This window comes from Manis javanica, chromosome 9 (assembly GCF_040802235.1).
Source record: "Manis javanica isolate MJ-LG chromosome 9, MJ_LKY, whole genome shotgun sequence".
Taxonomy (NCBI): Eukaryota; Metazoa; Chordata; class Mammalia; order Pholidota; family Manidae; genus Manis; species Manis javanica.
This window is the reverse complement of record NC_133164.1, coordinates 30,850,584-30,863,698: the sequence shown is the minus strand read 5'-3', so window position 1 is coordinate 30,863,698 and position 13,115 is coordinate 30,850,584. Positions and strand designations below refer to the sequence as shown.

General features: G+C 34.8%; 1 protein-coding gene across 13 annotated transcripts in view; it reads right to left on the bottom strand.

Annotated features, from left to right (window-relative positions):
- KLF12 (KLF transcription factor 12) overlaps positions 1 to 13,115 on the bottom strand; it is a 427,321-nt gene that overhangs the window by 142,001 nt on the left and 272,205 nt on the right. For all 13 annotated transcript variants that reach the window (XM_073212506.1, XM_073212515.1, XM_073212516.1 and 10 more), the window contains one exon: positions 3,440 to 3,986. In XM_073212506.1, coding sequence (XP_073068607.1) covers positions 3,440 to 3,986 — 547 coding nt within the window. The remainder of the gene's footprint in view (positions 1 to 3,439; positions 3,987 to 13,115) is intronic.

Genomic DNA, 13,115 nt, shown 5'->3' with positions numbered 1-13,115 from the left:
TACCTTCCAGAATATCATGCCATTTTTCTTCATATTACATTCAAGACCCAACTGAGATATCTAGGTGCCTTGGGCTAGCTAACAACTTGTTGTTTCTTTAGACCAATGGGCTGAGGTTCTAGCCTTATTAGGAAACTTTCTCACTTCCCTCTGTTGTTAGTCAAGCATAACCATACGGAATTTTCACCCTACATTTCCCCAAGCCTTAACCACCCACTTCTGATTATCACAGTAAAAACATTTCTTCTAACCATATATAACATCCTCCATGAAAATACTTTTATCATATTCAACTTTCTCTATAGCCAATTGTAATTAAATTCTCTCCCATGGGCAAATCCATGACTGGTCTATTTTTTAATCAAACTCTGTCCACAATTATCAGTTAATTGTATGATTTTTATTTGTTTGTTTAATGTAGATATCCCTCAGTAGATTAAAAGAATTCTGACAAGAGGATCTGTTTGTTCAACACTGTATCCATAGTGCCAGTAAAATGTCTGTTACATAATAGATACTCAATCAATACCTGAATGGACTAGTGATTCCACATGATGCATTATCTGAGACAAGAATGTGTGCACAGTTTCTCTGTGTAATGTAACATGTAAGGTAATCTATTTTTCTATCAGAGACAAGATACTTTATACCAACTTTAAAAGTAATTAGCCAGAACAATCATCTACATTTACATGAGTTCATTTTGTAGTTTTATCATTTAGCACTTTGAAAATCCAGCGCTCATATCATATTTTCTTTTGCTCATCCATACCAGATACACAAGTCCTAAATGGGAATGGATAAAGGGACTCCCTTTATCACTTAGTCTTTCCATTGTTGGCCCAGTGCCCAGCTGCGTATGTGCAAAAAAAGATGTGAGGAATTACTGAAATGCCCTTTCTTTTATTCATTCTGTGAGGTAGGCAATTCTCCTCCATTAGACAGTTTTACCATCATCTAATTAATCAGTTAAACAATAATAAAAAAACTTTCTAAAATCTATAGCAACATTTGTAGCAGATGATGATTATAAAAACTTAATATAAACTAATAAAAAAAGAAATTATGGGATGTTTTCAGAAAATTTCTTATACTAAACTCTCATCTCTTATAATCTGTTGTGGTAACAACCTTGAGAAGCATTTCTGTACCAACTTCTTGGTAATTAGTTGTAATTACTTGTGATTTGTTATGACCCTCTATGATTTCCTGCAATTTTTCATTTATAAGTTCAGGAAGTTTATCCTCTCCAACTTTCTGCTTTTATAAGACCAAAAATTTAACATTGTTGCTTCACGTATTTTGCAGGAGGAGATAATAATGATAAATAACTGCAAGCACTTATTGAGAGCTAATGCTAGACATATACACGTAAGCTCTTACTTAATCTTACAATATTCTTCAAGGTTAGATCACATTGTTATCCCAATGCATAAGTGAAGATTAGTGAGATTAAATAACTTTGTCAGTCCAGAAATATAAGTGAGGGATCTAGGCTTTTAACTCATAGATTCTTGACCTAAAATCTCATGCTACTAATGTCCAGTTCACAGTCCAGTGGATTTATACTTAGGTGAACTTTTGTTCTTGATATGAGAAAATGACTAAAGAAAACATTGAATGAAACTAACAAATACACTCAGGAACAAATTACAGCTTGAGTCTTAAAATAGAGCTCTTCTGCAAAGATACAGCTTCCAGAAAAATAAAATTTTGGCAATGTACTTTATATATTATTCACTTTCAACAAAAATAACCTCCCCCATAAAATAATGGCAAACAAAATAGCTATCTCTTTTGTTTCCTTCATTAGTGACATCAAAATTGTAAAAAAGGTCATGAAAAACATTGAAATCCTTATCAATCAACTTCATAAATAAAAGCAAGGTTTCCCTTAAGTGGTATCACACAAGGATTGGAATCTTTGGTGTACATACACACATACATATGTAATATGCAATATACACACACAAATCATGTAATATGCAAGGTTGTATTTTTGCTATTTGTTAATTCCTAATTCTTTAAAAAATTATAAACACACTTAAAATTTTAGAAGAAATTAAACCCCTGATGTGGACTTCAGTTATGCTACTAGTAGTCAAATCAATTAGTTCCTTTTGATGGGAAGTATTAATAACATCAAAGAAGACTCAGCTCAAGTTAAACAAGAAAAGCCTCGATTGGCCCTACCTAATCACTAAGAGTGTGTGGGACTAGTTTCTGGCCTTTGCCCACAACAGTGCAAAAGAGAAAGGCTGTCAGGCAAGCAGAGAGCAGGTGTCTCTCAAGTTTATAGTAAAAAATCTCTGAATGCTGTGAATCATGAGATTATTCACTTGGCAAATGAGGAAGGTGAAATTTATTCCATGTGTTGTGAAGAAACTCACTGCAGATACAGTAACTTATCAAAGGTGAATACACAGTTTGTAGAGTATGTTTGCAAAACTTTCTCTAGGTTCACCATCAACTGTTACTATGCACTGAATTCTACCTTACATGAAAATCCAAACAACCAGGTTTGTTTACTAGCATTTTATGAGAAGGCAGTATTTACGCATTCATTGATCATATTTTAATCATGTGCCTCAGAAGCAATATGGTATCAAATCAAAAAGTAATACAACACAGGTCTTAATACATCATCATTTCTAGGCTCTGAAGACAATATACACACATATATATTTAGTTTAAAATGGAGTGAGTCAATGCTTATAAGCACTTTACATTTCTATAGAAGGGTAGCTTATTTCTTAGATTCATGGGAAAGGAAGAAAAAATGATATCATAATGCTCTTACAATTTCTTCCAGCAAAAATTGGGGAAAAGTTAAAACCTACAAGTAGAAAAATAACTTCATAATCCGCTACATAGTTACCACACACAATTAAGTGCATAGGCATTATTAAACACAATAATGTAGGCCAGTACCTTCCTGCCTCCTAAATCTTAGAAGGGAATATTAATGTTGCATTTGAAATATTTCCACCATACTGAGTCATCTTGTTATTTAAAATGACTTAGACTTATGTGCAGACAGTAACTCAAGCTATGCAATACTTTTATAGCCAAACACCTAATTTGAGATGAATTATTTTAATGGCAACTTTATTTATAAGCAGTTAACTATAGATTGTCCTTCCCATCTGATCATTTGAAGATAAACATTATTCTGCAAATTCAGGTATTTGAATTCTGATATTAAATGACTTGATACGTAAAAATATAGACTAGTACTGAAGTAAATACCTCTATAAATAGGAGGTTAGTTCCGATTAAACTGTGCTTTTACTCAGTGGCCAATCAGCTGGTGTCTCTACGCTGCTGAGCATAGGACTACGGATGTAATGTGTCTGCACACAACTTAGGGGCCACCCACTGAATAAACCAATTTACCTTAAGCGCTGAAATAAACCAAGGCTTCGTTTGTGTCCCTTACCTTTGCCATGGCTTCTCCCGTCCTCCAAAAGCGGCACTACAATAGTGTTGTTCACATTTCCAGGTGACCGCACAGCTGTGTAGACAACAGGCACCGACTGTACCACCACGGGGATGCGGTGAACGTGACTCAGTTTGTTAGACTGTAAATTCATGGGACTTGAAGGCGGTACAGGATGGATAATGTGCAAAAACTGCTGGCCTCCCACACCAGACGCAGAGGCTACAAGGGGCCCTGGAGTTAATACTGTTGACGAAGATGATGCAGAAGATACTGATGTTATAACAGTTGGGGATGAGGCTGGACGACTAGAAGACGAGGATGAGGTTGAAGTTGAGGAGGGTGAGGAGGCAGACGCTGTCATGGAAACGGGGGAGGATGAAACAGCTGTGGGGGATGTCCTGGCTTTGTTGATTGACAAGTCCACTGGCTCAGTTTGCGTTTGGAAGTGATCTACAGGTAACGAGTCCTCCGGGGGCTCCCCTTTCACATTATTTAGCAACAGGGGAACAGCTTCCATATCGGGGTAGTTGTGGACGTTTGGAGACTGCAGGGACAAAAATGGAACACATATTTATTTTTGTTAATCACACATTTTAAGAGGTGCAAGATTTATCACTGGGATGCTTATAATTTTTCTCTTCTTGCTATGGGACATTAATTACTTCCCCAAATATTTGAAGGATTGCTCTGTGGCACCCTTTGTGATTAAAGTTGAGAAGATAAAAGTACAAAACATAGTAAGCCAAGGCCTCTGCTATGAACACATTTTCATCCCATTGGGAAAGACAATGAAATCCAATGAAATAAGGGCTCTATGGAGAGGAGAACCTAAAAGGAGGAACTTAAAAATGAGCAGCAATTTTACATGAAATCTAAAAGACAGGTCCAGTATGTAAAGCATTATCTATAAATACAACTTATTTCATTAAAAACATTCCTTTTGTTGGTTTGATTCATCCTACATTTGGGTTTTCAGTTTTCTCGGTTATACACTAATGGACATTTCGATTAGATAATCTTAAATATCCTTTTCAGATCTAACTTTCTACAATTTCATGATTCTAACCCTTACTCAACACTATCATAATCTGTAGGCATAATGTTACCTGGAAACAGTACTGGTTAAACTCCCTGTGACATTTAAACTTTATATTATACGTGGTGCATGAGCTGCCAGATCGTTCTTGTTGCGAGGTATAAAAAAGGTCACCAAGTTCTCCCATCTTGGTCACTAAATTATTCAATGCATATCATTTTGAACAACTGGATTATAACTTAACTTTTAGTGGTGACATTTTTTCTCAAAATCATGTACAGAAGAACTACTACAACAGATATTTTAAGAAATAGTGATTTTATAGAATAAAAAGTATTCTGGAAATTTTAAGTTTTCTATGACTGTTTTGTTTAACTTAAGATAATTTTCTCCCAGTTCATTTTCATTCTTCTAAGTTCTAAAGAGCAACATTTATTTAACAACAACAATAATGATTAAGACTCTTAAATCCCACCCAGACTAATGGGCTCAGCATTTTAATACTGGTGGGCATGAATATAATTTATTTATCTTATACTTATTTACTCATAAATTCAACAACTGTTTACTGAATGTTTAATTCAAGGCCCAAAATGGCCCAAGAGTTCGACTAGCATGTATCAGGCTAGCTTTAAGAAAGAGAATTAGACCTTAATAGATTATTTTGGTTATGTCTAATCTGATCAGGCTCACACAGACATTATCATTCTATTATATGAAGACCAAAACCTTTTTCAGCTTCATTATAGTACCAGAACAACATTGCCTAAAATTATTTTAAATTGGTTCATTTCATTCTTTGCTTAATAAAAAGATGTGGGTTTACTATTCTTCCCCCAAACTTGAGCATACTTACAGGAACAAAACATGTTTCTTAAAACCTTTCTTTATAGAATATAAATTATGGCTCCATTCAAGTCACACAATAGGCCATAGTGCAAGCAAATTTTATTCAGCAGCAATGAGAAAAGAAAGTCAACAATGGTATCAGATCAACTGAAAAGGGAAATGGGTTGATGTTTTATTTATTTATTTAAACTAACATGGTTACTTACCCACAAAGAGATAATGAGAATTAGAAAATATAAAAATGAACCACCACAAATATCTACTGCATGAAATTCTAAGTGACAAGCTTTAAGTGCTGAAATTGATGAGTAACCCTCCCAGACAATAAGACACAAACGATAAAAAACAAATACCATAAAACAGAGCTACTTTTATAAAAAGCTATTAGCATTATTTACTCTTCTAAGTAGAACACTATTTCAATTGGTTCTCAGCATTATCATTTAATTTCTCTGCAGAACAATGTAGGATGTTTATTATTAATATATTATGCCATATAGAAATTCTTTGTTGAGGCTCCTTTCATACAATATCCCAACTGTTTTTTCTTTAAAACTATAAAATATGCCATTAAGCACATGTTCTCAAGCACTGTTTGACTTCAAATATTACTTCAAATTGATTAGTTTTTCTTTTACTGTATTAGACATATCCAAAGTTCTCATTTTGGAAACAGTGACTATTTCCACCACAAATTTTTCTCCTTCTCTCTACTTATACACAAGTTTCCTCTATGGGTTTACAAAACAAGCGCTGAGGTGAAATTCATCATTGTAGAAACACTTCATATCAACAAACGACAACTTTAGCAGATTATGACAATACATGAGGTGGTAAATCCAGAGCTTATTTGTAAAGAGATGGTTTCTGAAGCATCAGGCTTCACTATGGCAAACTGCTTAGACTTCTCTAGACTGTGAACCCGAGCCCACCTTTTGTAGTAATCTGCTTATTCCCTAAGGAAAATATTTACTCTTCAAGCTGTTTTAAAACAGAAACGTGTTCCCCTTACTCTGTTGTATATACTAGAAAGCTATAAAAACCAAATATTAAGAGTCTCTAGGTGCTTTCAAATGCATAAGAACTGCACAGATTTTGCATGAACTTAAACCAAAATACAGAAAATGTTCATTAAAATTAAGAAGGATAAAAGAAACCTTTGGACAACACATATATCTTATTTGGAACCTTGGATCGATTAAGCACAAATTTATAAGCATGAACATTGCAGAGGCACATGCTGGTTCCTTTTTCATATGCAAGAGTTGAAATGCAGAGAGCATGTCCAAAAATAATGCCTCATTAGGATAAAGATGACAAAATCCCTATTACACCATTCACCTGTTTATGGTGTGGACATAATATTATATTGTCACAGCCCATATTTCTCTTTCCTACTGTGATAATATGGCAGGAAAAGCTGTGCATGATTCCAGCTTCAGGATATACATATTCTATGTAAAACTAACAATATGGCATAAAGATGGTTTCAAAACAGCTATGGCATACTCTTGCTTCTCCTTTTGGAAGGAGAAAATCCTGAAAGACTTGATCCTGAAATTGTCACCACGAATTCATTTCTTCACTTTTAGAAAGGGGAAAACTGAAGTGCCCTGGGGCTGAGGGATGAACCCATAAGTGAGTATCTGTCGTGATGTGATGAGAGCACAGGAAACAGCTGAGACAGAGAAAACCAGGAGAAACCATGGGAAAGAGCAAATGAGAAGTACAACAGCTAGAATTTAAATACAAGGAATACAGCTATACCTCAGACATACTGCAGGTTTGGCTACAGACCACCACAATAAAGTGAGAATTGTGATTAAGCAGTCGATGACATTTTTTATTTTCTAGTGCATATAAAGGTTACGTTTGTGCTATACTGCAGTCTGTTAAGTGCACAATAGCATTATGTCTGAAAAAGCAACATACATACCTTAATTAAATAATATTTTATTGCTAAAACATGCTGACCATCACCTGAGATTTCAGCACGTCATAATCTTTTTAGCTGGTGGTGGGTCTTGCCTCCATGGTGATGGCTGCTGACTGATCAGGGTGCAGCAGTCACTGAAGAATGGATGGCTGTGGCAATTTCTTTACTAAGTGAGCAATAAAGTAGCTCACAATTTTTCTGTAGCATGCAATGATCTTTGGTAGCATTTTACCCACAGTGGAACTTCTTTCAAAATTGGAGGCAATCCTTTCAAATCCCATCTTTGGTTTACCAGAGACAACGTTTATGTAAAATTCTATTTTGTTGTCATTTCAACAATCTCCACAGCATTTTCACCAGGAGTAGATTCCATCTCAAGAAAATACTGTCTTGGCTCATTAGGAAGAAGTAACTCCTCATCTGTTCAAGTTTTACTCTGAGACAATAGCAATCCAGCCACATCTTGAGGCTCTACTTCTAATTCCAGGTCTCTTGCTATTTCCACCACATCTACAGTTATTTCTTCTACTCAAGTTTGAATCCCTCCAAGTTATCCATGAGGGCTAGAATCAACTTCTTCCAAACTCCTGTTAATGTTGACATTTTGCCCTCTTGCCATGAATTACAGATGCTCTTAATGTAGAATACTAAATCTTTTCCAGAAGGTTTTCAATTTGCTTTGCCAAGATTCACCAGCAGAATCACTATCTATGGCAACTTTTTATTTCTTAGGACATTTATTTCTTAAAAAGACTCAAAAGTCATAATTACTCCTTGACTCATGGGCTGCAAGGTGGACGCTGTGTTAGCAGGCATAAAAAATAACATGAATCTTGTACATCTCCATCAGAGCTCTTGGGTGACCAGGTACATTTTCAATGAGCAGTCACATTTGGAAAGGAATCAATTTTTCTGTTCTCAATGGTGGACTTCAATAAACCATGTTATAAACAGATGTGTTGCCATCTGGGCTTTGTTGTTCCACTGACAGAGTACAGGCAGACTAGATATAGCATAATTCTTACAGGCCCTAGGATTTTAAGAATGGTCAATGAGTATTGGCTTCAACTTAAAGTCACCAGCTGCATTAGGCCCTAATAAGAGTCAGCCTGTCCTTTCAATCTTTGATGCCATGGCACTGATTCTCCTCTCTAGCTATGGAAGACCTAGATGGCATTTTCTTCCAATAAGGTTGTTTTGCTACATTGGAAACCTGTTGTTGAGTGTAGCCCCTTCATTACTGGTCTGACCTGGAGCTTCTGGATAACTCGCAGCAGCTTCTACATCAGCATTTGTTCACCTGGGATTTTTGTGTTTTGGAGATGGCCTCTTTCCTCTAACCTCATGAACCAACCTCTACGAGTCTCAGACTTTCATTCTGCAGCTTCCTCCCTTCTCTCAGCCTTCAGAGAACTGAGGACAGTTAGGGCCCTGCTTTGGTTTAGGCTTTGGCTGAAGGGAATGTTGTGGCTGGTTTCACCTTCTATTAGACCACTAAAGCTTTCTCCATATCAGCAATAAGACTGCTCTGCTTTCTTATCATTCACGTGTTCACTGGAATAGCACTTTTTATTTCCTTCAAGAAATTTTCCTTTACATGCATAACTTGGCCTGTGGTTTGGCACAAGAAGCCTAGCAGTTGGCCTGTCTCAGTTTTCAACACGCCTTCCTCACTAAACTTAATCTCTAACTTTTGACTTAAAGTGAGAGATGTGTGACTCTGCCTTTCACTTAAATACTTAAAGGCTGTTATAGGATTATTACTTGGCCTATTTTAAATATTGCTGTGTCTCAGGGAATAGGGAAGCCTGAGGAGAGGGAAAGAGATAGCCACCCAGAGCTCATACAACATTTATCAATTAAGTTCTCTGTCTTATATGGGTATGGTCCTTGGCACCCCAAAACAATTATGATAATAACATCAAAAATCACTGATCACAGACCACCAAAACAAACATAATGAGTAAGTTCACAATATTTTGAGAATTACTCAAATACGACACAGAGACAGGAAGTGAGCAAATGCTGTTGGAAAAATTATGCTGATAGACTTCCACAGACTTGTTAGATGCAGGGTTGCCACAAACCTTCAATTTGTATAAAACAAAAAAAACTCCACAACATCTAAGAAGTGCAATAAAGTGAAATAAAACAAGGTATGCCAGTACATGTATTTGAGAAAGTTAGAGAAGATATGGGTGTGTTACCTGGAAACACAAGAGTAGGGACACTGGAAAGACCCAAAATAATAAAGAAAATGTGTAAGTTTTAAGCATGCTGAGGAACAGAACCTTCGAAGAACAAAGGAAGGATTCCATACTAAAATTTTACCTTGGTCATTAACTACTCAGTTCTTGACACAACACTGATGGACTACTCATAGCAGTTTCACTTAAACATGGTTTTTGTTTGTTTTAAATATAAGCCCATTAAGAGTTTTGCCTGAGAGTGGTGACTTCAGTTGAATATTTGCTACTGATGTGCCTAGTGTGGAAAAGATGATCAAACACTTAATACATTCAATATTATCAAAAGAAACAACTCCTAAAGGCAGGCAGATTTTAAAGGAACACTGGATTTTTGTCAAGAGAATGAGAGTAATTAATTTCATAAACTATCCTAGCTGATCTGTCATTAAATTATAAAATACATCATTAAACACATATAACACTGACTTCGAATGTAAGTCTTGATTAATTCCTCTCTTTTTACTGTACTAGACATACCCCAAATTCTAATTTCGGAAATAATGACTATTTCCACTACAAATTCTTTTGTAACTATCTACTTAGACACAAGGTTCCAACACAGGTTTTCAGAAGGGCTGAGGTATAATTCAATGAAGAAACATTTCATATGTAAATGTTATAAATAATCTTTCTGAAAGATTATGTAATATCCATTGAAAGAGTCCATGATAGAGTTATTTTTTAAAATAACATGTCTTAGGAAATAATTTCAAAATACACACGAAGTGTAGTAAGGTAAGTGCAATAGTATCCTTAATAAAAAATGTGATGGGAAAATGTGATATGTAAAAATGATTATTGTTACATATTATCACTTCCTTCAAAAGTCTAAAAGCCAGTTTTAATCATAACAGTCCGCTCAATGAATATTACACATAATATTCTAGTGAACGTATTCTTTCACTAATCTAGGGATTATATGTGATTTTTTCTAATCAGATAAACAATTTTCTGAATAAATATTTTGAAGGTAGCTTCAACTTTAGGTATTTGTCGAATGAGTGTAAAAATGAATCTAACTTTCTGTGCACTTGTGTCCAGGGCATCAGATGTATTCCTACAGTCAGCCAATACCATCAGCTGCATCTTATTAGGATCTATTACTGTAAGTATCAGAAGTGATTTGATTCAACTTAGCCTATGGTCAGGAAAGCATTTTTAATACTAGTCATATATTTTAATTACCTGGTAACCTTAAAAAGAAGAAAAAGTATGGATACCACCCTATCTTTGGAAAGCCTCCAGAGATTCTCATATGTAGTCATGGTTGAGGACCATTTGGATAATATTCTGCTAAATGTTATCCAAGATTTATATGCTGTTCATTTCATATTAAACAGCACCAGGGATTTTTAGAGAATTGGAGTGCACACCACAATACACACACACACAAACAGGATGTCCTCATCTGACACACACAAATGTCTATCCTTTCATCTATCCATCCAGCAAGCCAGCATTTAAATAAGTCGATTAATTTTATCTTCATAAAGTCTTTGAGAAATAATCTTATGACAGTTTGTAGAAAAGATTGTAAAGTGACCTGACATTAGATAGCTCATGGCTTATCTGTTATAAGACTCTTTGCTTGATAGCCTTTGTGTGGTTATTACAGAAAGACAATTTGATTTACATACAAAAGATCTGAATTCATGACCTATCCTGTCACTTGTTAGCTGTGCAATCTTGGTATCAGCATTAAAATTCTCTAGGTCTGAATTTATACACCTATTAAAGAGTTAAATAATTCCAAACTCATACAGTTGTTGCAAAAAGGGCATTAAGTGCCTTTAAGTAATAATGAGAAGTGTGAGAGGGAAACAAATGAGCTCCCCCTTTTAACACTGAAAACTCCAAACACAACCTAATCTATTACAGTAACTATCAGAAGTGACTTGACTCAGTGAACTCAACATTAAGATTTATACTGACTCAGGACTGCATAAATAAAGCTACTGTAGAGGTACAGTGTTTGCTAAACAACCAAACAGACATATATTATAAAGTAACTAGGAACAAGTCAGAGTATTATGAGCACATTTTCTCTTAAAGACAGTCATTTGTTAGGGATTCTTTTTCTGTACGTTTTTCTTTGATTATATTGGCCCACAGGATGATTATATAACTAATACATTTTAATTGGTCTGATTTCTTAACTCCACAGTATAAATAACTTATATCAAATCATGGTTTAGTTTGTATCTATTATGAAAATAATATATAAATATATTAAAATAATTGTTATGGGATATTGGCCACTCTTTAGCAGTCTTATTACAAGGTGAAACAGAAGAGCATTGTTTGTTTCTTATGTCTCAGGAGATTAGTTGACTTGATTTTCACTCTGACTTGGTTAGACTGAACATGTAATTAGATTGATTAACTGAACAGGTACTTTTTATGGAAAGCGGTTAAAGAAATTTACTGTATACCTCATTTAAAAAAAGAGAATAAATGAAATCTATGATTCTACATCTATCTTGTGGTCATTTGATATTTTAAGTCATATTGCAGTATTTTAAATGCAAGTAAATTTTAATTATAAAGCTAAATTCCTTCTTTCCATGAAGTGACAGTAGACACACATTTTGGTTTTCATGCCTTGGTTTCTCCCATTAGTAAATGAAATTTTAAAGCTTTATGAGCTTCATGCTTAAAGCAAGTAACCTGCGATCTGGCTATTTTTGCTTCAAGTGTAAAAGTCAGCAAACTTCCCTCTGATAAAGCATGCATGTCACCTTCCTCTCTGTTGTTTTATTTTACTAAAAAGGAAAGCCCATACATTCCTCAAGATTTGACTTGGCACGCGCTCATCTCATGGTCATCACTCACCTTGCTTTCGGTTAAGTTTTTTCTATTGATTTCCATTTTTTACATCTTCAAAGGCAAACTCTCAAACACAAATGCTGTAAAAGTGTGAATTTATAAAAACTCACCAAGATAAAATTAAGGCAAAATATGCTTAAGAAAGGAGATAAATAATAGTTTCCCTAAAAGTACAGATAAGAGACTAAAAGGAAACAAGTAGAAATATCCTACAGTGACAATCCGAAACTTGAGATCAAAAGTATTGGATGAGTTATCTACTGTATGTCAGGGTAAGACATATGAATGAAAATTTAATTCAACTGCTTTATCTTAGTTATCTCAAGTGTTATTTAAGAAATAATTGAGTCTTCTGGAAAATTCAGAACATATGCCTAAAATAATGAACTCCTCGTGCTTTTACATTTATATTTTTATGCTTACACATTTGAATTGAAAATGCTAGCCTTTAAAAAGGGTTTAATACAAATATTTAAGCTTATCCCCAAATGTCCTTATTTCCTAGTTCTTATGTTTTTCCATGACCTATTTATTTCCCAGGACTTTAATGAATCATATTATTTGCCCAAAGCAATCAGAATCTATGCTAACAGCTGACTACAAATCTGAAATTCTGCTTTGGCACATGTGTGTTGCAAAACTGGGGTAGTATGAGACTACCATCCTCTCCTCTAGGGTGGTAGAGGATAGAGGAAATTCTGTTTATTCATTTTTTTACTTATTTATTTATCTATCATATTTCACTCACTGAGAGTCCCCTTTCAGTGTCTGTGAGTC